The 25,464-nt window shown below is 36.7% G+C and overlaps 1 protein-coding gene across 9 annotated transcripts in view; it reads left to right on the top strand.

Annotated features, from left to right (window-relative positions):
* Positions 1-25,464, top strand: part of SCN1A (sodium voltage-gated channel alpha subunit 1) — a 186,969-nt gene that overhangs the window by 94,018 nt on the left and 67,487 nt on the right. For all 9 annotated transcript variants that reach the window (XM_043487894.1, XM_043487896.1, XM_043487901.1 and 6 more), the window contains exons 2-7: positions 2,021-2,329; positions 16,183-16,301; positions 18,377-18,466; positions 20,406-20,534; positions 23,028-23,119; positions 24,373-24,642. In XM_043487894.1, the coding sequence (XP_043343829.1) occupies positions 2,069-2,329; positions 16,183-16,301; positions 18,377-18,466; positions 20,406-20,534; positions 23,028-23,119; positions 24,373-24,642 (961 nt within the window). In that variant the 5' untranslated portion in view covers positions 2,021-2,068. The remainder of the gene's footprint in view (positions 1-2,020; positions 2,330-16,182; positions 16,302-18,376; positions 18,467-20,405; positions 20,535-23,027; positions 23,120-24,372; positions 24,643-25,464) is intronic.

Below are 25,464 nucleotides of genomic sequence, written 5' to 3'. Positions count from 1 at the left end.
ATTGATTTAAGTTTATTTGATTTAAATTTTCTTTGCTTCCTGGCCCTAAGCTGAATTTCAGGTAGATTGGAAGGACCTCTGAAAATTTCACCAGTTCACTTCATGGAAAGAGAGTACAAATTTAGACTTGTATACCCAGTAAAGAATGCGCCTGCAGTACGGGGGACCTGGGTTCAATCCCTGGGTTGGGAAGATCCCCTGGAGAAGGCATGGCAACCCACTCCAATATTCTTGCCTGGAGATCCCCATGGACAGAGGAGCCTGGCAGGCTGCAGTCCATGGGGTCTCAAAGAGTGGACTCAACTGAGCGATTAAGCACAGCACACCCCCTTGTTTCCAGTCACCCACCAAAAATATGGTCAAAAACTTCACAGCAATGGGAATCTCCCTCAGTAAAATTTGAAGTTCCTGTAAGACCTCTCAAAAGATATATGGCAGCAATTTTAATATTGCAGTTCATATACACCAGAGCCGCAATTGACTATATCATAGTTTGCTGACCTTAATGAGTTAATGATCTTCCCTCCTAGCTCAGTTGGTAAAGAATCTCCCTGCGAGGCAGGAGATCTGGGTTCAATTCCTGGGTTGGGAAGATCCCCTGGAGAAGTAAATGGCAACCACTCCAATCTTGCCTGGAGAATCCTATGGACAGAGAAGCCTGGCGGACTAGAGTCCATGGGGTTGCAAGAGTCAGATACGATTTAGCAACTAAACCATGAACCAATGAGTTAATGCTGTGTCCAAATAAAACTTGTGGCCAAATGATAGCTCAGGCTCTGAGAAGTTTTGGCTCAGTATTATCTCTGAAATTTGAGCTGATGTTAAATATGCCTTAAAACAATACATTTGGGATTTGGCCTCCAGCATCTGATCAGGTCTGGCAGCTATATAGAGTCAAGAGTTTTGCCTCAGGTCCTTATGTTTTGCACTATAGGATTATAGCATCAGCAAGAATATCATTATTGCCTTTAGTGAAGGAAAACACGTCGGTGTTTGAGCTTGTGGACTGTCTTCTTTCTGATTACTTTTTCCTCTGAAATAAGAGAATTCTGCTGTCTCCTGTACCTACAGTTATCTTCTCCTGCCCACAGCCCAATCTAGTAATTTCTTTTCAGCCTAGCCTTTCTGCCATTCTTAGTCATCTAATTGTTGTCTGTCTAACCTTAGACTGTCTCTTTCTATATGAATTTAAGTAGGCCGACCGTAGCATGACTGATGCCATGACAGATCACAGTTCCATTGTCTTTGTCTCAGAATAGATGAAGCCTCAATCAGGACAGCCATGGCTATTTGACTGGTCATTAAATCTGGCTGCAGCAAACTGTTCTGACTGGCTTGATCGGGAGCCACTTGTGCGGATTAGACAGTTGCATTTTATATCCTCTCAGAGACAACTCCCTTTCCACTTCATCCTGTTGATGAGTTAACCATGGTCTCTGTGGGGCTACATCCTCATCTTCTGGGTGGCTCACAGCGTGAATAGCCCGTTTGGGACAGGGTGGTATTTAGCTAATGTACTTTAGTTAAGACTGTACTTGAATAACTTCCTTAAGTTATGGCACAGTTCCTGCCTCAGCAAAGCATAAGGATTGGATTAATGAACATGGGACATTTATAACAAAAAAGCTGAGATGGAAAGCATGTTTGTTAAGCCAAACTCATAGAAACAGAAAGTGGAATGGTGGTTGCAAGAAGCTGGGGGAGGGGAAAATGGACAGTTACTATTTATTGACATTAAGTTTCAGTTACGTAAGATGAATAAGTTCTAGAGAGCTATATGACTTTGTGCCTATAGTTGACAATACTGTCTTGCATATTTAAAAGTCTGCTTAAAGGGTCATGCTAAAGATCTCAAATTAAATGTTCTAGCTACCAAAAAAAGAGAATTTATATTTAATTATTCCATTTGGATTTAATTGGAAATGAACTTTTCAGTCCTCTAATTTGTATTGCATAACAGGAGGTTGCATATATTAAGATCTTTTAAGCTCCTTAAAATATCTGTATTCTTTCTCTTTAGGACTTCATATGCAGAGTAAATGGTGATTAAAATGTGCAGGATGACAAGATGGAGCAAACAGTGCTTGTACCACCAGGACCTGACAGCTTCAACTTCTTCACCAGAGAATCCCTTGCGGCTATTGAAAGACGCATTGCAGAAGAAAAGGCTAAGAATCCCAAACCAGACAAGAAAGACGATGAACATGGCCCAAAGCCAAATAGTGACTTGGAAGCTGGAAAGAACCTTCCTTTTATTTACGGAGACGTCCCTCCAGAGATGGTGTCAGAGCCACTGGAGGACCTGGATCCCTACTATATCAATAAGAAAGTGAGTGTGTTTTATCAGGCATATTTTGCTGCTTATTGCCTTATAGTATACCTTAAACTGTTATAGCACCAACATATGCTAAGTTAGCACAAACTCTAAGTAGCCTTCTCTTTGAGAAATAGAACACATTTGCATATGCTCTATGCATATATATGACAAATAAATTGATTAGATCATAACAGATGGAGCTGTCCCAAATGTACACAAAAGATACCTAAAAATAAATGTAAGTCATAGGCAGCTATTTTGACAAATTAAAAACTCTCCCCAGGGATTGTATTTACTCTTTATGAGTTTTCTGTACTTGAAAATCCTGAAATTGTCACAAGTTATAGAGATCTCAAAAATGTTGGTATTAATTTCTCATTGAACAAAATTTGATACCATGAGGATTTTCAATTTTTATATATAAATATTATGTTATATATAAGTTAAGTTCCTGAAGAAACTCTTTCATTTGGGAAAAAACATTCCTATACAAACTATAGTTTAAACAATTATTTAATATTTTGGTGGGAATATATTAATATTGGTAAGGATTAACCAAAATATAGTAATCTAAAAATATATAAATTTGGGTATTCATGCTTGAAATGAATGTATTAAGTACTTATCCTTTCATTATGACCATGATTTCACCAAGCCAAGAAGAAAAGTATAAAAAAAAGATAAAATAAAATTATTATATTGATTTTAGATTAAATTTATGACTTGTTAATTTGCGATATTTTATTATAGTTTTCACCTAAAACAACATATTTGTTAACTCTTGGTGAAAAGGTATAGCACAAAGATTGTAATTAAGCAAATGAAATGTTTTACTTAAATATGGTCCTTAAAAATGCCCCCAAAACTTTTAGGGATGTTTTTGGTCGCTGGCACAATTAACGTTAGTTTTTATGAAGTGCAGAAGTTTGGAATTATGGTATGTTAATTCAAGGCAGTTTTGTAAATTGCTCCTCATTGACTACTGCAGCTTTCAGAGGTAGAAACTTCTTATGTTCAGATTTTTTTTTTAACTTTTCAGGATATAGCTGGTTTAACTATAACAGTTTTCCTTTTTAAAACTGATTTGTCCATTTTACAGTAATGGAAGAGATTAATCATTTTCAATAGATTTATTATCTTTTATTTAAATTTTTTTAACATTGTAGTATTAAATCTTAGTAGGTAAGCCACTATCTGTTTCATAACTGCCATTTAAATTAAGAGAAAAATTACATTTTATCATTCAATCACTCCTTTGGAAATTAATATGATATCTGAAAAGCTAAAACCCATATTAAGCAATCTACAAGGGGGTTATTTGTATTTTTTTAAAGTAAAAATGTGATAAACCAGTTATTCAAACATTTTAACTTATTTAAAATTACTCTATTATTGAAGTTATGACTCTGATATGTTCTAGCCAGAAATTCATTGCAGTAAAGTATATGACTTTATGTATGACTTTATTTATAACCATTGGACATATCCAAGCTATTTAGAGCTGTTATTATCATGGGTGGGTTAGCAGTCTCCATCCTAAGCAGGCATTTTGCTACCGCTAGACATCCAGTTCCCAGCTTTCCAGTAGATCTGAAAGTTATTAAAGTCACCCAGAGTCTACCACTTCATCAAACAGGATCCACAGCTAGGATCCTGGATCCTCTGCCATGTCCTTATCTGTAAAACAATAAACGCCTACATAGAGAAAGACCAAACTAATGCGTGTGGACAAGGGTGGCTCTTCTTCAAACAGAAACCAAATCATCCAATCAATCTTTTCCTTTAAATTGAAAAGTTTTTAGATTGATAAAGTTGTCATCTTGAGCAAATGTCCCCAGACAAAGCAGTCCACAATTGGTTTATAATGAATGAGATATAACAAAGGATAGAACGATAGATGGAAAGCAAAATGATGTAAACCCTTCCAAATAGTTTAAAGAAAGATCTTGAACCTGAGGATGAAAGACAGACTCTGAAGGAATGATTATTCAGCCAGATTCTTGTGCTGAAGTAACCCTTATAGACTTTGTTAGGTTCACATTCAAACTTGTCTTTACCATACCCTTATCTTCAAATGTACATTGTGTGAGGAAAAACATTTTGACATTTCGGAACAAATCAGTGTGCAAGCAGCACAACCTGATAAGAGAAATATTGTCATCAGAAAGGAAGTTTCCCCAAGTTGAGGCACATCCATTGCTTTCACTTTGAGCTGACATCAACCAAGGCTCCAAATGTAAGTCATTCAACAGAAATACAAATGAAACTTTTTGTAGGACTGAAATCCTTAAAAACTAACATGGCATGCTTGAGTTGTGTGTTTGAAATTTCCTTTTTTTTTTTTCATGCTCATGTTTTAAAACTTTCTATAGTTATGTGTACAATCTTTTCTAGTTTTAAATTTTCCTTCATAATTGGATTGTTTCAGTATGGAGGAATAGTCTTAAATTCTGAATTTGTTTCCTCTGATTGATGGTAGAATGCTTAGAAAAATAATAACCTTTAAAAAATAATGAATATTTCTTATGATATTTGACCAGTTTCATTTTAGTGGCTTGGGTGTCTGAGGATGGCAGGGTGATCTTCATTAAACAACACAATACACATACACAGTATTCCTGGCATAGATAAAGGGTCTAATGATGGAAGTGTCACTGGGGAAAAAGCTTCCTAGGATGAAATTTCCCATTCTCACCGATATTGGGGATGTGGGTTTTATTGCCTTTGTGGGTTGTAACATACAAGTATTAATCAGGCTAGTGATTCCCCTAAGGCTTAACTCAAGTACAGTACTTAATGTGCCAGTTGTGTCTATATATCACATCTCTATAGTTTCCTTCTTAAAAAATGTATAGAATAAAGCAAGCCTTTTATCAGAATGGTTCGAGAGTCTTTGTTGTTTTAGGTTAAAGTGCAGTGGTGCACGTATATGACAAATTTACCTGTAAGGAATAGAAGGACACAAACCACAGCGAAGCTGTCTGTGATCTTCTACAAAGACAATGTCAGTGAGCTTATGGAAATGTCACTGCTGATGGTATATTTTCGGATGGCATATGCCCACATATTTTTATCTCTTTTGCCCCAGTTTAAAATGTACTAATTACATAATGTTCAAAATTTCTGCTGAGGTTGTTAAATAGTTTAATCCATGGTCAATGGTATTGTGGCAGTAACTGGAAAATTAGTATCAACAGTCTCATGAACATTCATGGCACATGAAGCATTCCAGACCCTCAGATGTTTTAAGCCTTCAGAAGTCCAAGGTAAGAACTAAGGAATAAATGAACAGCGCTATCAGAAGAGACCCACAGAATTTTCCACACTGTGTTAACTTTGGTTCCATGGTCTTCAGAACATGATTCCAGGTTGGGTTCTTTTTTTTCGTTTATTTACTGTCTGGCAAGGCACATTTTAGCTTGTGAACACACCTTTATTTCCTCATGGGATATTTTTTTTTTTTTCCCCACAGTTTCCTTTCATAGCTTCGGTTGATATTGCACCATTTGGCTATACACTCAAATTCTTCACCCACTCTTTATTATAGAAAATTTCTTCCTTCTCATTTTCTTCTTAAAATTACAGATGACTCATTAGTATCCTTTTGACTGTGACAGTGTACTGGAAATAGAATGAGGTATTTTAGCTGTGCAGTGAAAATGGATGTTTGTTAATTATGGAATGTACAAATGTATCCATTTAAAAATGTACTCTTTACTTGACTGTCTCACCAACCATTTAGAGACAATTTATTCTCCCCTTTTACCAGCTCTTCTAAAAGCCCCTCTTTATTGGGACTGCATGAAAAATCAGACAGGACCTTTTTGATTTTAAATTCATGCCTGGTTTGTCATCACCACAGGAATTTTTAATTGTTACGTGAGGTAGGTAGAGTTATTTGTTTTGGCTTTAAACAAATTGGGATTAGGTAGTTTTTCTTGCAAAAGTAATTTAAAAGAAAATCAGAATAATAGATGGTAAAAGCTCATGATTCCATGAATTCTCATCTTTATGATTTTTCTTTGTATATCATTAGCTCCTCTAAAATTACCAGTCACCCCGGCTCTCCCTCCCTTAGTTTCAGGGCACTATTGTTCATTTTTAGATCTTTCTCCTACCCACCCTTTGTTTCTGCCTTATGTCCCTTCCTTCTTTGTCACCTCCCTGTCTCTGGCTCAGAAATAATCCCAAGTTGATGAGGGTGGTAGTAAATTAATGGTTATCATTTATCAAGTACCTGCCATATTAGTAAAACTTCAAACGAAAGTGACCAAACCTCAATGGAAAATAGTTTTTGAAAACAAAGAATCAAACAAATAAATGTGTGTATGGGGTAAATCTGGTCTTACTACCAAAGGATCCAGTACCTAAAACAGTGTCATCAGGACACAGTCCTTTTGCATTTCTCACCCTGCTTCCACCTAGCCCAGCTGCATTCACAGGCTGGTTCTTCCCACAGGATGGTAGAAATAGCCATCCATAGCACAAAACTAATTTCTACAGCCTAGTAACTCCAAAGAAAAGAACTCATTTTTTCTTCAAAACTTCTCCTTGAATTCATTTTACTAGGTCACATAACCTATTCTGAACCAGCCACGGTAGCCAAGGGTTTGTGATGATCTCATTGGCCAGATCAGTGTCACATGTTGACCAGTGTTGCCAAGGGATGGATCAGCTCCACCCAAGCCATGTGGCCAGACAGTGAGGCAGCGGTTTTCTGTAAAAGGAAGAGAGAGACTGTGAAGAAGGTGTGCTAGACAAATAAAAGCCAAGCTCTGTCTATGCTTTAGGAAATGTACAGTTCTTATTTAACCAACATGCCCTTCCAAGATAATTCTTATCTTTATTTTAAAATGATGAAACTGAGGTAAAGTAATTTTCCTAAGATCATAGAGCTATTAAGTAACAGAGACTAGATTTCAAACCAGATCCTCCAGCTTCCATGGCTTATTGCCATGCTACTCTGGATTTGCAGTTGTCACACTAATGAAGAGAAGTCAGTGATGGAATCTAAATAAGCCTGTCTCTCCTCTTCCTGCCTCTCCACACAGGCCACTGTGAAGCTGTCCTCCTCATCTCCTCGGCTGGCAGTATTTCCCAAACCTGACTTGTTGCTTCATATATCTACTCAATCAGGGCCTGCCTTTATAAAAACTAAAATCTTTGAGACTCAGTGGCTCCTCTGCCTTTATAAAAACTCAAATCCACTGCCTTTATAAAAACTAAAATCTTTGAGACTCAGTGGCTCCAGATCAGTTCCTAATTAGAAAATTACACTGATGGAAAAAAAAAAAAAAGAAAATTACACTGATTCTAATAGATTGATAATTCTAATAGAGTTAGAATTCTAATAGAGTAATAAGCACATTTTTTTCCAAAGAGGACAGATTCAGGTAACATGAATTGTGTGCCTCTGTAAAGAAATGCCATTTAAATTAGGATCTCAAGCGTAGAAAGAAGAGAGAAGTCTTCCAGGGGAAGGGGAGAGCCTGTAAGAAGACATGTAATATAGCAGGACGTAAGTAAAAGGAAAGTAAGATGTGGTTGGGGAGGTGGGCTTGGGGCTAGATCAAAGCCCCAAGAGTTTGAAGTTTAAGGGAAAAATAATTCTCTGAAGACTTTGGGTAGAGAAGTGACAATGTTCACATTTTGCTTTTAAGATCAAGTTGGGGGGTCTTTGTAGAGATCTGGTCTAGATTTTTGACAGTGAAGACAAAGAATATTGGATGAGATCAGAATCCATTTTGGAGACATAAGGCTTAAGTATTAGATGGGAGCAAACGGATGGCATTGTTTTTTGAATATGAAATTTGGGAGGAAAGAAACAGCAACAAAGCTCCAATGTGAAAATTGGCACTGCTTTGTTAAAACACATACATTTTAACAAGTGTTTGTTTGTGTATATATTTGAGTTTGTATACACAAGTGTTTGTTTGTGTATATATTTGAGAACCAGAGATACTTACATTTTTAATCCTTTAATCCTTGTGTTTATATGCCACTTGGAATTCATTAAGGAGATTGACATGTTTTATTTAATTTCTATCCTTTAAACCACCCTGAGGTTAGTAGTAGTATAATCTTCTCCATTCAGATGAAGAAATTGACATGGAATAATTTGCCCAAAGTCTTCACACAGCAACATCTGCAATAAAACTGGACCAATTAATCCTTTTCTGTCAATGAAAAATTAACTGAGCATGGACTATGTACCATACCCATGTTATAGGCTAAAGATACAGGGATGAGAAATATTTGAACCCTAGATTTTATCAATTTACCAGTGGTTATAATTTTTTCTCTCCGTCTGAGGCAGAGGCAGAAGCATCTGTAACCAGCTGTCGGGAATCCAGTTGGGCACCAATTATGGGGTCATCTCTAGCACTGGCCCCACTGCAACTATTCTACCCAGCTAAACCTTAGGGACAAGCAATTTTACAGGCACTTTTCTGGGTACATATTTTTCTCCTTTGCATGAACTTAAAGCAAAAATTAAAAAAAAAAAACAAACCTATGAGGCCTGAGCCTGCAGATGTATTTTTGTTTGTCTTATGCAATACTGTTTAAAATTTTGAATTATTGTCTGAGATTTATAAATCAGAAGATTGCACACACATGTGTAACCCTGCATATTTAGGTTTCTCACACACTATCAGATCTGGCATCACTGATTAACATACCAGAAATTAGCATGTCTCTTGCACTGTCTAGCCTCTGTGGGGTGTTGATTTGTGATCCCTGGCTTCAAGACAATTAAATGAGGGCTGGATATTAAAGCTTGGTGGGCCATGGGCAGGCATCAGTTCACAGATTGTTCCCTAGGCTGGTTATCCCTCATCTAAGCAGAAAAATAGAATGAGATTGGGAGAGAAAACGTTTTTTAAATTATTGCTCACTCACTTTGGAATCAGGTAGAGAAGCTGTGAGAAAGCTTTCCATCCCTCAGTGAGCCAGGAAAGGAGGGAAATCTTGGCCTGAATCCACAGGTTACTAAAAAAAAGAAAAAAGGCAAAGAAGTAGGTGAGATCATTTAGATAGCTCATAGGGAAAAAAATAGAATTAGATGCCAAGGAATTGGCCCACAGTGAAAGATGTCCCTAGAGATATGTACTAATGGGAATCTCTTGCCTTTCTATGCAATTATTTACACCCAAAGCTCTGAAGCATCTCTTCTCCTGCCATGTGGTTTCATTCTGCCCTTTCTTGCTGGAACCTCTTCTCAGGCCAACAGTTTATAGAGTTAGAAAAAGGTTGACCCCACTTCTCGCAGAAGATAGAGCCAGGGAATTTCCGTAATTTGAATGCCAGGGTAACACCAAAGTGGGAAGAGAGGTGCATCTTGCTGCCCAACTTAGAAATCTGTTACCACTTTTAGAGCGATGACTTCTTGTAAAGAGTGATAGAGTTCCCCGCTGTCATTACACAGAATTCTATTTCATTAGGAGTTACATAGGCTTTTGAATCTATGTGTAAATATGTATCCTTTCTTTGGGAAAAGATGTTCAGAGTTCCAAACAATTGACCTCCAAGCACATTTTTGGATCATAGTATAAGTACAAGTTGAAAATCGCCTCTCTCAATTTTGAGGCTAAAGAATAAATGTAATTGACCGATAGCATATTCTGTGTTTTTCTATTATTCATGGTCATTGCTCACCTTCCTCTGTTATTTCTTTTGCTTTGCCAGTACATTTACTATAAGAGCAGGCAAATTGAATTGGCATCAGTCCTTTTATTTGGCAATTTTTAAATAATGTTTAGATAAACACAAAGCTGGGCCTTAGGTTTAAACTATTTAAGAAGCAAAACACCTAGATTGAAAGAAAAATTAAGATAATGGATGTAATTTTTAAGGGAACTGGGAAACTCTTGTTTGTTAAATTCAGTGTTCATCCTGAGGGGAAAAGATAAATCATTTTCTAAAGTCTCAGAGACAAGAAGGATTACTAAATAGTTAACAAGTACAGATTCATAAACAGTAATCCTACCAAACTATTATAACTTAAGTGTTTTCTTATTGACTATGCAGTGTATAAAGGGGAAAGATTTTAATGCAGGTGCATCGCATAAGCATTGATAACAAAAACAGATTCATAGTCCTCCTATTGGAGATCACCCTAGTTATTCATTAAAAGTTCAGAATACTGGACATCACAATCTGACCTACTAAATTAGAATCACACCTCTGAGCTTAGTGCATGAGTGCATGCTGAGTCGCTTCAGTTGTTTCTGATTTGTGCCCCTACAGGCTATCGCCTGCTAGGCTCCTCTGTTCATGGGATTTCCCAAGCAGAATACTGGAGTGAGTTGCTATGTCCTTCTCCAAGGCATCTTCCTGACCCAGGGATCGAACTGGTGTCCCTTACATCTCCTGCACTGGGAGCCTGGTTCTTTACCTCTAGTGCCACCTGAGAAGCCCCAAATTTAGTGTATATATTCCCATTTTTCAAAAGAGACAAAAGAGTCACAGAAAAATTAATAACTTGTCCAGAATCTCAATGCTGGAAGGCAGCACAACCAGATTTTGAGCCAGGCATCCAACTCCAGAGTCCACACTCTTAATAAATACATAAGCTAAAACAAATCCTAAATAATTTTTTTAAAGAAAAAAGAATAATAATTAAAAAAAAAAAAACAAATCCTACTTATATTTTCCTAATGTTGCTTTCTAGACTGTTAAACTTTGAATATCAGGAGTGTTAACCTGCTTGGGTTTTTGTTGTTTCTTTAAAGCTGGAATGGATTTTTACCTAACAAGGCTTGCTGGAGAGAGTACGACCTGGCAGTAAAATGAATGGTTTACACCTAGGTCGGCGCTGCCCAGTTCAGTGGACAGCATTCATGCGTGGCTGTTGTACTTGAAATGTATTTGACACGTGGCACGTTCAGTCTTTGAAGATTTAGAATGGTATAAAAAGAGGATGTAAATTATCACAATAATTTTTAATACTGATTTCATCCCCAAATGATAACATATAGGATATACCGGGTTAAAGTAAACATTATTCAGATTAATTTCATCTGCTTTTTTTCACTTATTTTTTGAAATATGGCTATTAGAATGTTTAAAATCACAGATCTGTAGTTCACATAGTATTTCTATTTGGTCAGTCAGTTCAGTTCAGTCGCTCAGTAGTGTCCGACTCTTTGCGACCCCATGAATCGCAGCACACCAGGCCTCTCTGTCCATCACCAACTCCCGGAGTTTACTCAAACTCATGCCCATCGAGTCGGTGATGCCATCCAGCCATCTCATCCTCTGTCATCCCCTTCTCCTCCTGCCCCCAGTCCCTCTATTTGGTAGCTCTGGTCTAAGTAAACTTTCACTAATACTTGTAGATTTTCTTTTGTCAGTATAGATAGTTGAACATTTACTAGGTTTCAGCCATCTTGGGGTCATAGCTTACTACTTATTCCAAGTTTCTTGGGGGTCTTTGTTTTCCCTACAAACTTTAGCACAGAACTTTGTGAATATTGTGCTAAACGGTTAACACATATCTTCTGCATTGAAGTGAACTGAATTAGCAATTGGACTGAGAATTAGGTCTAGGCTGCTTTCCAAGTGTCTGAAACACTCATACATATTAACAGCTTAACATACAGGGGCTTAGTAAATGCTACTTGAGTTTGGTAGCTATCCATAGAAGAGATAAGTGACAAGCCTGATCAATACCTAGTAGATGAAGAGTTACATTCCTACAAATGTGCCTCTGAAGTGGCATTTTATATATAACATCTCATTTCTAATTCAGTCAAAATGCTGTCTTGAAACTTGTTCTGAGGCACAGTATTATTCTCAGGCTAAAATGACTTCATGAATTTCCTACAGCCTTGGGCTGTTTAAAAAAAAGAAGAAGTCTGTTTCAAGTGGAATACTACTGTATCGCCTTTTCTCCTCCACAATCAATTCTGAAGTTTTTCTTTTCTATTGAAGTGACAATGCAATAAAAATTTTCCTGGGTAGTTATGTTGATGAAATTTTTATTAAACTAACTAGATTTAAAGAATGTTAAGACACTTTCCTCTAATAAGACATTCAGTACATTCATTAAAAAAGTCAACACCAAACTTGTATACTTAGAATGGTTAAAATGGTAAATTTTATATTTGGTGTATTTTACAATAAAAAATTAGGGGCAGGGAGTTAAAAATGTCACTCAGTGGAACAGGTCATAAATCTTGCTTTGCTTAAAGTTGCTTATTTGTTTATACAATTTAAAGTACAGAAACATCTTGCCTGAAAGTGAAAATGTTAGTTACTCAGTCATGTCAAACTCTTTGTGACCCCAGGGACTGTATGGACTGTAGCCTGCCAGGCTCCTCTGTCCATGGAATTCTCCTGGCAAGAATACTGGAGTGGGTTGCCATTTCCTTCTCCATACATATTTGTTTATACAATTTAAAGTACAGAAACTTCTTGCCTACCTTCCCTGCTGTTTTCTTTTTGACCCCTTACCTGTGAAACGAGAGAGGCAGATATCTCTATGTTGGAAAATTCTAGAGTTACTTGACTACTTGTAAGTAAACAGTATTCCCTTCTTACTCTCATCTCCCTTCAGGACCATCAATACCATTATTTGGGGCAATTTGAGAGTCTTCTGGGGCAAGTAAGCGACTGAGCATGCACACCCACGCACATCCTTTCATTAATCCTTAATACTTAGGAACTAAATGTTTGGCTTCTTGGATATGCAAGTAAATATAAAGAGGATGAATACAGATAGATGATGAAATAGATACGAGATTAATTACAAACAGTAAATTTGAAGTTCTAAATGGAACTTACTAACATAAAAATGGTTACAGATTCAAGATTCTCCCATTAGGTTTCTCTGTAAGTCAGCTGTTTAAAATGAATCCATAAATACTTAAAGGAAATATTTGTGTAGATTGTATGTAAATATATATGTTTCAACCTGGGAACAACAGTCCTCACAGAAGAAATCCTGAAATGGTCCCTTAACATTAATCTTATCATCAGCTTCCTAGGAATGCTATCAAGAATGTCTTATCTCTCTATACTGCTGGCAAAAAATTAAAGAACAAGCATTGTTATATAGTAAAACCTCACTAATTTCATTATGCATTCTAATTGTAAGCATTTACACACTGTGCACACATTTCTTATGTTAAAAATACATTCTTTGAATTTTATAAGTAAATAAGTGAAAATATCCTAAAATCAGTAAAAGTCTCCATCTGTCTTGAACAGTTGAGAATTATGTCCTTTTGCCTTTAACTTTTGAGTCAAAGTATTAATTTCTGTATGTGTAAGGACTTTTAAATTGAAAAATGTTTATCAGCATCAGGGGTGCTGTGGCATTTATCAGCTTCACCCTGCTGAGTTTTGGCTCTTTTCCATGCCTTTTTGGGCTCTTCTTGGTTCAATTTCAGAGACTTGCTTCTTTTTCTTCTTGGTCTTTAGGGCAGAGGTTCCTTCTCTCTTACACCCTTTCATTTGGTCTCTGCAGCTTTGCGTTTGGCTTCATCATCCCCTTCCTCCCTCTTTTCTACTTCTTCCTTTGTTAGATCTGCTCATGGTTCGGACTGGAGGCTGGCTACACAGCCAGAGTCACGGGTGATCTTTTCTGTGTGTGGTCCCATCTCCTCAGGATGAGCTGGATTGTTATTTCTTATCCACTGAGCTACAGTCAGGATCATCTTCATCCCCCTCTCCAAGTTCATGATTTAGCCCCATTTAGCCCCAATAGTCCACAATTTGTTGTTGTTGTCTGATCACTAAGTTGTGTTTGACTCTTTGCGACCCCATGGACTGTAGCTCACCAAGCTCCTCTGTCCATGAGATTTCCTAGGCAAGAATACTGGAGTAGGTTGCCATTTCCTGCTCCGGGGATTGAACCTGCATCTCTTGCATTGCAGGCAGATTCTTTACCACTGAGCCACCAGGGAAGCTCTTTCCAAAATTAGGCTTGTAATATTATTTGAAACAAGGGGATACTTATTTTTAAAAAATATATTCTATGTCATGTTTTTTACTGGCTCTCCCACTCCCAGCCAATTATATTTCTTCTAGGGTTTACTCAGCATAATTTTGGGGAGAGGAAGCATCGGCAATAGGTTTGCAAGGTGGACCATATCTGGTCCCAAATTAGCTCACTCAGGGCCTTGCTGTGTCCTTGCACGTGTGTTCTCCCTAGGGCAAAGGCATTTGCATTGCACAAGTCTGGGCCCTTTTATGATGATATCACAATGTCATTAAGGGACAGGGGCACTGAATGAATCAAGAACTGTAGACACAGGTGATTGCTCCTCCAGTAAGCACATGTGAAACTCTCACCTTCTACAAATGGATATGATGATACAGTTTTCTTTGTATTCTTGACCCATTGTCCATCAAAGATGAAAGTGGAAACGTGGAGCCAAAGTTACATGTACAGCAATGCTTCTCAAACTCTCTGTTGTGAAGATGAGGTGGCTAGTCTATAAAATACAGTAAAATTAATTTTCAGAAAATTGAAAAAACAGGCCCACAAAATACACTCTTCTGTTTTATTATTAGATGCGACAGATGTAAAATTAGTTTGTCAGATTGGCTTACACATTGCTAAATACTTACTGTCAGTGTCATGTTGCAGATCAAGAAAAGGTTGGAGACCAGCACTGGGTGGACCAGTTTCCAAGCTCTCATTTAGGACACTTCTACCCATACCAGCCAGGAAGTGCTAGTTTCAAACAATAACTCAGTAAATATTTTGGAATGATTGCTTGCATTTAGAAAACCCTGAAAATAGAGGGAAAAAGAGTTGAGAAATCTGTGAATACCTGAAGACTAAATGTAAAGAATAAACCCTTGTAAAAGATTCTTACTAGAAAGTAAACATAAGGTTAATGCTTGCTATGTAGTAATGCTGGCTTCCATCTATGCATCTTAGAAGGGGGGTAGAAATTTTGAAAGAATGGGTGAATTTAAAAGATTTGTAGTTCCCTTCCCAAGATGTGTTCTTCATAGAGAAATAGGCTTCCTTTAATCACCCCCAGGCTATTGGAATATATATAAAGGTCCTAAGAAACAATGAGTAAGAATCCTTGATCCAGGGTTGTATGTACGTTGTGGCTTTGTTTGTTGTTGTTTTGTCTACATACTGCTAATCGTGCTCAAATATGGCTACATTTTGGAATGCCAATTCCATTCACATCCATGCATCCTGGATTCTACAGGGTCTTTGAGCTTTTCCTCTATGCTAAGAAAGCACTACATGAAATAGGCAATCAATTGGGACTGGAATTCAATGTGTCAGCTAACTCAGAAATCCAAATACAGAATTTAGTACTCCTAGTCAACAGATACTCTCCAGGGAACTTGGCCTCCAGAAATCAATCATTGGTTTATATCCATCTAACCCAAGAGTGGGTTTATTGGTGGCTGTTTTTATTTCCTCTTATAAACAGAGTGGTTTTTTAATAAGCAGAAATGGTAAAAGAATATTTCAAAAAGTGTTAGTCTTATTGAATGATTTTGCATTCTACAGCATTAATTTTCAAGACAATCAAAATGAGAAAGCTGAAATCACTATAGAAGAACTGCAGTGCCTTAAGGATCTGTAGAATGAAATGTGCATCCTTTTGAGACTTTCCTTTAACTTAGATATTTAAAATATTAAGAAAATAAATAAATTATATTGGCTAACCATCTTACAGACAATAAAACTGCAGTATCAGGTCAAAGGTAAGTGATATCACTGGATATTGTCTCTAGTTAAGAGAGCCTGGAAGAGTTTGTCCTTATGGTGCACATCAAAAAGTTGCAACATTAGAATAACTCATGTTGACAAATAACAGAAGGTAGGTAACAGAGTTTAAATGGTTGATACTTTTATACTTCTATGTTGTGTTCCTATCTTACAGACTTTTATAGTATTGAATAAAGGGAAGGCCATCTTCCGGTTCAGTGCCACCTCTGCCCTGTACATTTTAACTCCCTTCAATCCTCTTAGGAAAATAGCTATTAAGATTTTGGTACATTCATATCCTTTTCAAGTGATCAATATTATCTATTTGTACATAATCTATAAGTGCTTTGTAGCTAAATGTAAGGTTAAGTTGGGAAATGTCCTATTCTGTGGTTTTCATCATTTTCATTTTGTATTTTCTTTTGTCATATAAGCCTTTTCTTAAAATTTATTACTCACATTAATGTTACTGAAATTTACAGTCTTTACTATTATATATACACTATATATATATTTCAGTCTGTCATATATGAAAGTCTGACATATCTCTTTCTAAATTACTTACATGCCTCATCCTACAAATCTAGTGTAAAACAGACTTATTTTTACAATATTGTATAAGGTTTGTGACTTTCTGGAATTTGCATGGAATCCTGATATAATAGAAAAAAACAAAACCTATATCCAGGGCCAAGTATAACCATATCTATAATATAAAGCATTTTAGTGTACTTTAGATTTAACCTTTAAGCATAGTTTCCATTGGAGAAGATCAGGGGGCTTTAGCCAGTATGTAGCTAGTTTTTGAACTTTCCTAATGAAATCTGTGAAGGAAGTACTGGATCGCTGGCTGAATTTCAAATGGAAGTCCTTGAATTATGACTCTGCCGTGCAAAACTGATTGCTTAGTAAAGACTCTGGAAGTTAATGAAAGATGCAGGGATTGTATTTCCAAAAGGTCTTCAGGGATTTAGCTTTGTGATTCTCACTGGTGTTAAAAAAAAAAAAAAAAAAGGACTCTGCAACTAAATTTATCTGTTCATATTCATTGGCAAAAATCATCACTTCTGATTATGTCTCATTTGACAGCTTTGGCAATAATAAATATAGAATTACTGGTGTAATTATCATCTACTTATACTACTTTATTTTTAGGAAAAAAAGATTCAAAAACTTAAAAATTCATTCTATTTTCCAACTGATAACAAGAGATTCCTTATGGTATAAGTATGGTATTAGTGAATTTCAAAGATTTGAAACGTAACTTTTACAGGTTCTGAGCTTTTTTACATTTTGAGGGTTTCTTTATCCTACTTTGTGTTTCTAGTGCCATCGTGTGGTCATTTGATGAAAACTTTCTTTTTCACTTAACGGAAAATTTTTGCTTTGGCTGTAGACTGTTGTTGAACGTTAGATATGAATGCAAGAAATCTGTGTTTTACTCCTTGGCCAAGTTATATAATTTCTCTAAAGTTTTAGCTTTATTTCTCTGATTTCTAAATTATAGGAATTAAACAGTTATTTTTCAAGGCCCCTTTCAGCTCCATAATTCTATTAGGTCCTAGTCGTTTGTTCCAGCTAACATTTAGATCATATCTACTAACCAGACCTATTCCAATAATTCACACATATTGTCCCACTTAATCTGTACCTCAAACTGATGAGTTCCACATATGATTAGCTCCATTGCATAAAATTCAGTGGAGACACTAGAAAGTTCAGTGGAACAGAGAGGTTGAGTGACTTGTCCAGGTCATTTTTATGTTGCTAAGATCACCTTTATGTTGAGTTTCACTTACATTCATATCATGCTAAGTCATGACTTTGAAATATTCACTTTCAATCTTATCCAATGCTGCTATATGTTTACAAACATTTGAAATAGTGCGACCTGACATTTGACACTACAATATATTCACCTATTTGTATCACATGTGTTTAAGAAATTGCAATTCTACAAGGATGTGCCTTCCTCAGCGATTCACTATTTTAATCAACTAAATTAGTTCAAATCAGTGGTCTCTGCTCAAAAGCCATGCAACTCCAGAATGCCCACAATTTTCCCAATAAGTTCTTCTGGGAATAAATAGATTGATTTAATAATAGTAGCAAAAGCCACACTTTATACTTTTATAAAGCTTTCTTGTACATTATCTCATTCAATCTATACAACTACCCTGTGAGAATAGTGTTATTATCTAAATTTAAGGATGAGAAAAATGAAATTTAAAGAGATTAGATGATTTGCCCACAGTATATTTGTCACTGATTCCTGGCCAAACTGCAGGTTGAGCTTTTCAATGTTAGTTTTATATAATATAATACATGGGTTTGGGTTTTCTTCTGTGTGTTCCTTAACAATAACCTACATTATTCAGCATGCTAATTATGTGCACTATTTTGACAAACTGTGTGTTTATGACAATGAGTAACCCTCCCGACTGGACAAAGAATGTAGAGTAAGTTCAACTTATAAGCCACCTATGTGAGTATGTATATGTGTGTGTGTGTGTATTGTTGGATAAACATAGTGATGTATATCTATGTCTATATATATGTATTTAGGATTTAATATCTCTCCACTTGTACTTGGTGGTGACCAGAAGCCCATCATTCTTGCACATTCATCACTCTCCCTTTAGAATATACAGTGGCCAGAGCAAATATGGTGTAAGTTATCACAGAAAGGAACCAATGTGGTAGACCTTGGTTCCAGTTAACATCCAGATTAATTCAGTGAGTCTTCCACATGCCCTAAAAAGATAATATCAAGCCTCACCAAGTTTACACTTCCATCAGGCACATCCACTCTGTGCCAGGCCTGTATTGGTTTCAAATATGGTCACCAAAATATCTGCTGGGAAAAAAATCCCCAAATTTGGGATTTGCAAACTTGAATATTTAATAAACTGAGGGCTCTGCTAACTGAGCTTCCCTTGTCGCTCAGACAGTAAAGAATCTGCCTGCAATGCAGGAGACCAGGTTTTAATCCCTGGGTCGGAAAGATCCCCTGGAGAAGGAAAAGGCAACATACTCCCGTATTCTCACCTGGAGAATTCCATGGACGGAGGAACCTGGCGGGCTATAGTCCATGGGGTCACAAAGAGTCGGACACAACTGAGCAACTAACACCCCCCCCCCCCCCCCCCCCCCCGCAACACACACTGAAACGAAAGGGGAGCATTTTCAGAAACCAAGTGCATTGCCAACTGTTCTAATGGACTCTGTTCTGGGATTCTTTGAGGACAGTGAGGCCAGATGTGTGGTAAGTGCTGCTGGGGCTGTTCTCGTGGCTGGCGTGCTAACCACTATTGCTTTGTGGCTTCTGACCCTTAAAGCAACAACCGTGGGGGTATTCTCAAGGGCCTTTTCCCTTCCTGGACACTTCCAGGTTGGAGCCAATAAAAAGATAAAGTTTCTGAAGAAGTGAAAGTCACTCAATTGTGTCCGACTCTTCACGACCCAATGGGCTATACAGGCCATTGAATTCTCCAGGCCAGAATACTGGAGTGGGTAGCCTTTCCCTTCTCCAGGGGATCTTCCCAACCCAGGGGTCAAACACAGGTCTTCTGCATTGCAGGTGGATTGTTTCCCAGCTGAGCCACTAGGGAAGCCCAGAGATTCTGAAGGAATATTTTTTAAAAATTACATACAAAGGATTGCTTAATATTAACACTAATGTGTGAGGCCCTCAGGTCTCAAGTTGCCCTTGTTTCTGTGATTTCATTCTCCAACTTCTGAGTTGAAGATTAAAACATCTAAGTTTCTAGTTGGAAATCTATAGATTTCTTCTCATTTAAAGTGAGTAAGTGATTTACATTTTGGAAACATCTAAGTTTCCAATCTGTCTCAATATTTTATTCTAAATTAGATTTTCACCTCTGATGACCCTAGAATTATCCATTTGGCATGAACAAAATTCTTTTCCCAAGTAAGTTAACTTAGCTTATCTTGAAAAAAGAGAAAAACTTGAGACTTACTAATTTGTCAATGTTCCCTCATTCATAAAACATAATTGAAATTAAGCATTTTTACTTTCTAAAGGAAAATAATTTTATGCTTCCACAATATTATTGATCAGCTACTCCATCATGTGAATGTACTGGATAATTCTCAGGAGGCTCTATTCATTTGTGTTAATATTAAGACATTTCAGATACACTTTAAACAGTATGTATTTCTCACTCTGCTCTTAGAGCAACTTAAAAACAACTCTGTGTGTGTTAAGGAGTTGAATTTAAATTTCAGACTATGTTTTATTTCCACGAAAATAATTTTAACCTGCATGGATTCCTTTTTAAATGTTTGTTATTAACATAATGAGAGAGTGTTAAGAAATTGATATACCATGAAAGAAAGTGATTAGTTTATTCATTCTTTTTGGATACTTGTCTCCAGGTACACCTTCACAGGAATATATACTTTTGAATCACTTATAAAAATTATTGCAAGGGGTTTCTGTTTAGAAGATTTTACTTTCCTTCGAGACCCATGGAACTGGCTCGACTTCACTGTCATTACATTTGCGTAAGTGTATTTTTTTTTGGAAGCTTCAAAAAGGTATATATTTTGGCTTCTACAAGTGTTCATGCTTTTAAAGAATAAGCTGCTTGCTTTAACTGTAGAATATTTCTGTGTGATTTATACATTTAAGCTCTGGATTTTAATTTAGTGCAACAGAGGTCAAAGAGGCATTTCACTTTGGCAGAAAGGCTTTGCAGTAATAGAAATTATAATGTTCATACGTAACAAACATCTTTCAGCAAAGTTCATACATGCTACTGTTCCAACAGTACACACACACATTCACACACACACACACACACACACTAATATGGAAGCAAAAATGTATTTATAATACAATCTGTGAAAATGGTTTTTCAAAATTACAACCAAAAAGACCTCCGCTGGCCCTACAAATTTCCATTCACCTTATCCACATCATGTACTCTCCCCAGTTTCTTAGGTAGAACAATAGAAAATAAACATCAAAACATTTTGACATAACAAACTAATAGAAAAACACAAGGTTCTTAAAATATATTTGCTATTTAATGGTTATGTCATCAACAAATGCACAATTAAGGTTTACAAACAAGCATACTCTCTGCCTCTTCCTATTTCTCACTTGATCCTTTCCTTTCTTCTTCTCCTTCTTTCTGCTTCTAATTTTCCTCATCATTTTCTTTATATAAACCTTCTTATCCTTATTTCTCAACCAGATAAATTCAGTAATGCACACACCACAACTTCTGTAGTCTGCTTTTTTTTTTGTCTAGTGATAAACTTCCCTGAGAAAGAAGAAACCCAGGAAAGTAACAGAAGGCCACTCTGCACTAGGTGAAATTAGAATGTGGAAGAAGATGGACCAATGTGGTTCACTCTCATTCTTCAGCAGCTGGTTTACTTGGCCTCTTACAGGCATAAGGATGTGGGAAGGTGGGCAGAGGAGAGATGGAGCTGATATTCTCAAGGCTGCAAATGCTGCCTGTCTCGTCTAAATTCCATATCTAGTCAAGATGAGCTGATTCTTCACCATCCCCTCTGGCCATGGCTCAAAATAAAGCATTTTTGAGGGGCTATTGTTTTTTGAGGCTAAAATAACAAGAATGGCAAGAGTGATCATTGGACCCCCATAAAATATTGTTCTTAATTTGCCTAGTTTTCACTTAAGAGTTACACCAAGAAATCCTGGTCACATGCAGATAGGCAATGTCAGTCTGCCTGAATGTCTCTTGGATGATTTCAAGTATTTTTTTAAAAACTGAAGGCCTAAAACTATTAGTTCAGTTCAATTACTTAGTCATGTCTGACCCTTTGTGACCCCATGGACTGCAGCATGCCAGGCCTCCCTGTCCATCACCAGCTCCTAGAACTTGCTCAGACTCAATGCCCATTGAGTTGGTGATGCCATCCAGCCATTTCATCCTCTGTCATCCCCTTTTCCCTCCTGCCTTCAATCTTTTCCAGCATCAGGGTCTTTTCCAGTGAATCAGTTCCTTGCATCAAGGGGCCAAAGTATTGGAGTTTTCAGTTTCAGCATCAGTCCTTCCAATAAATATTCAGGACTGATTTCCTTTAGGATTGACTGGCTTGACCTCCTTGCAGTCCAAGGGACTCTCAAGAGTCTTTTCCAACACCACAGTTCAAAAGCATCAATTCTTTGGTGCTCAACTTTCTTTATAGTCCAACTCTCATGTCCATACATGACCACTGGAAAAACCATAGCCTTGACTAGATGGACCTTTGTTAGCAAAGTAATGTCTCTGCTTTATAATATGCTGTCTAGGTTGGTCATAGTTTTTCTTCCAAGGCACAAGCATCTTTTAACTTTATGGCTGCAATCACCATTTGCAGTGATTTTGGAGCCCTCCAAAATAAAATCTCTCACTGTTTCCATAGTTTCCCCATCTATCTGCTATGAAGTGATGGGACCGGGTGCCATGATCTTTGTTTTTTGAATGTTGAGTTTTAAGCCAACTTTTTCACTCTCCTCTTTCACTTTCATCAAGAGGCTCTTTAGTTCTTCTTCTCTTTCTGCCTAAAAGTATAGCCAAGAATTATTGTCTTTTTACTTAATTCTCATAAATTACCCATGATATCGATTGTACTGCTTTTTGAAATGACAGAAGGATTGTGTACTTAAGAAATTTACATCTACTTCATGGCCTTAAATGATGTAAGTAAAGAAAACCATAGTGATGGACCCTAACTTCTAAATTGTTACTGACAAAATTATCATTCAAAATCACGAAGAAGGGCTTTATAAAAGACCCAAGCAAATAATATACATGCTGCTTAATTCTTGAATAACTCTAATTTAATTCTGCAGGTATGTAACAGAATTTGTAAGCCTAGGCAATTTTTCATCTGTTCACACTTTCAGAGTCTTGAGAGCTTTGAAAACTATTTCTGTAATTCCAGGTAAGAAGTGATCAGTATAAAGCATAAGGCTCCTTGTACCTATGGCTCTTTCTTTGTATCCTGTTATTGTGTTTGTGTGTGAACTCCCTATTACAGATATGTGACAGAGTTTGTGGACCTGGGCAATGTCTCCGCATTGAGAACATTCAGAGTTCTCCGAGCGCTGAAAACAATTTCAGTCATTCCAGGTGAGGGCTAAACACTGAGGCTTAGCTGTCATGATTTTTCAACAACGGTCTCTTTTCTTAACACTCAGCATTACAGAAAATTGGGGATCATAATCATTTAAATCATAATAATAAATGAGTGTTACTCAGAGAATAATTATTATTTGAACATAAATGTTTATGGTTTCATATTTTTCATCAGTCTTGGAGTTCAACACTTTCTTGCATGAGACACTGTATTATATGGTCTATGTGATTTGCACTTAAGTAAGTCCTGGGTTTTTTCCTCCATGTCAGTTGTACTAAAGATTTGTTCCCTATCAAATGTACCGGTTTGTAATTCGTTGTTCATTTTAGGCATTGATGAAAATGTCTGTACAATGTGAATCTTGAGCTGAGCTGAGCTGAGCTGAAGTTGCTCAGTCATGTCCGACTCTTTGTGACCCCATGGACTGTAGCCCCCCAGGCTCCTCGGTCCATAGGATTTTCTGGGCATGAATACTGGAGTGGGTTGCCATTTCCTTCTCCAGGGGATCTTCCCGACCCAGGGATCGAACTCGGGTCTCCTGCATTGTAGGCAGACGCTTTACCATCTGAGCTACCAGGGAAGCCCAATGTGAATCTTAATATTGTTTAAAAAGACAAGGAAATAAGGTAGTACAGAGTAGCATGGGTCTGCTGGAGGATTTATTATCTTTGTGAGCCATGCTGTGTGGCTTGGGGTATCTTAGTTCCCCGAAGAGGCTTTGAACTTGGACCATGGTAGGAAAAGTAGCAAATCCTAACCACTAAATTACCAGAAAACTCCCCAAGGCTTTATTATCTTAAAGTGCAATTATACTCCAAACCGCCTACAGTTTTATAGCAATATCTTTCTTTCTTATGAATAGGAATTTGGAAAATATTTTTATTCTGGTAACTTGTCATAAAACTGACAACTGACCCTAATGAAAGTATGGGGCAAGTTTCATTAGCAAACCGGAGAAATACAAGATGTTTTTCTTCATATAGGCTTTGTGAAGACCATGAACTTCCAGCTATTTTATCCAAATGTAATGGGATATGGATTTTCATTTCATTGTTCAGATCATTACATTTCCAGAGTTTATTTTCATTAGCACTTCAACCTTCCATGACGTGTTGCTTTCTCTTTACCATTGATTGCAGTCATTTTCAAACTTATTCATGGAATCTATGTTTTCAAGAAAATTGTGTGAAGCTTTTCTTACTTCAGACATTCTAAGTCTTCATAGTAATAACCTTCCTTCTTTCAGGTCTGAAAACCATTGTGGGGGCACTGATCCAGTCTGTGAAAAAGCTTTCAGATGTCATGATCCTGACTGTGTTCTGTCTGAGCGTGTTTGCCCTGATTGGGCTGCAGCTCTTTATGGGCAACCTGCGGAATAAATGTGTACAATGGCCTCCCACCAATGCTTCCCTGGAGGAACACACCGTAGAGAAGAACATAACTAGGAATTACAATGGTACACTTATAAACGAAACTCAAAATGAGTTTGACTGGAAGTCGTATATTCAAGATTCAAGTAAGAATTACTATTATGTAGGTTTATTTTTTTCATTGTTGATCTTCTTTCCATATAGGCATGGAAAAATTTTTAAATGATTGTATAACAGGCTGTAATATCTTTATCACCTTATAATGGTTTGCACATAAATTTAATTATTATAGTGATAAATATTCTAATTATGACTCTTAAATGCCACTTTCTGTCACATCATCTGATGAGAGACGGAAGAATTCAGCAGGAAAGAAATTTTCATAGGATATTGGGTTTCTGTACATTCTTCTCATCAAGGTATGGAGCTATACATTGCCTCATTTGAGGCAATCAAATAAAATATTTGAAGGCCCTTTGTTAACTCCCAAGTATTATGCAAACATAACTTATTAAATGCCAATTTCAGATTGCATTTTATGTACCAGAAACTGCACAGGATTCCAGGAAAATAATGGTGATGGCACATGAATCCAGGGTACTTATAGTTCAATAGGTAACTTTTATTGTTATTTTATAGAAATCAAGTGAAGACCTAAAGATAAATACTGTTCTTACAATTGTAGAATAAGAATTATAAGTTGTATTCAATCAAAAAGAAGGAAATGAGAATCAGTAAAGCTTTAGGAGACAGAAGTTTAAGATGTCAAAAATCTGTGAAGATATGGGAATCAGTTTATCTTTATTTCAAGAGTTTAGACAAAATAGTTGAATGTTTAAATATTCTAGTATAGAAGGATGAAACAATAAATGGCCTAGTATCCTTTCTCTTTTGAAAGTGACAATAAAAATAAGCAAAATTTTTCTATTGTATAATTTTGGTATCTGCCAGTAGCAACATTTCAAAAG

This window comes from Cervus canadensis, chromosome 15 (genome assembly GCF_019320065.1).
Source record: "Cervus canadensis isolate Bull #8, Minnesota chromosome 15, ASM1932006v1, whole genome shotgun sequence".
Lineage (NCBI taxonomy): Eukaryota > Metazoa > Chordata > Mammalia > Artiodactyla > Cervidae > Cervus > Cervus canadensis.
The sequence above is the reverse complement of the archived record's forward strand: the minus strand, read 5'-3'. Positions and strand labels throughout refer to the sequence as shown.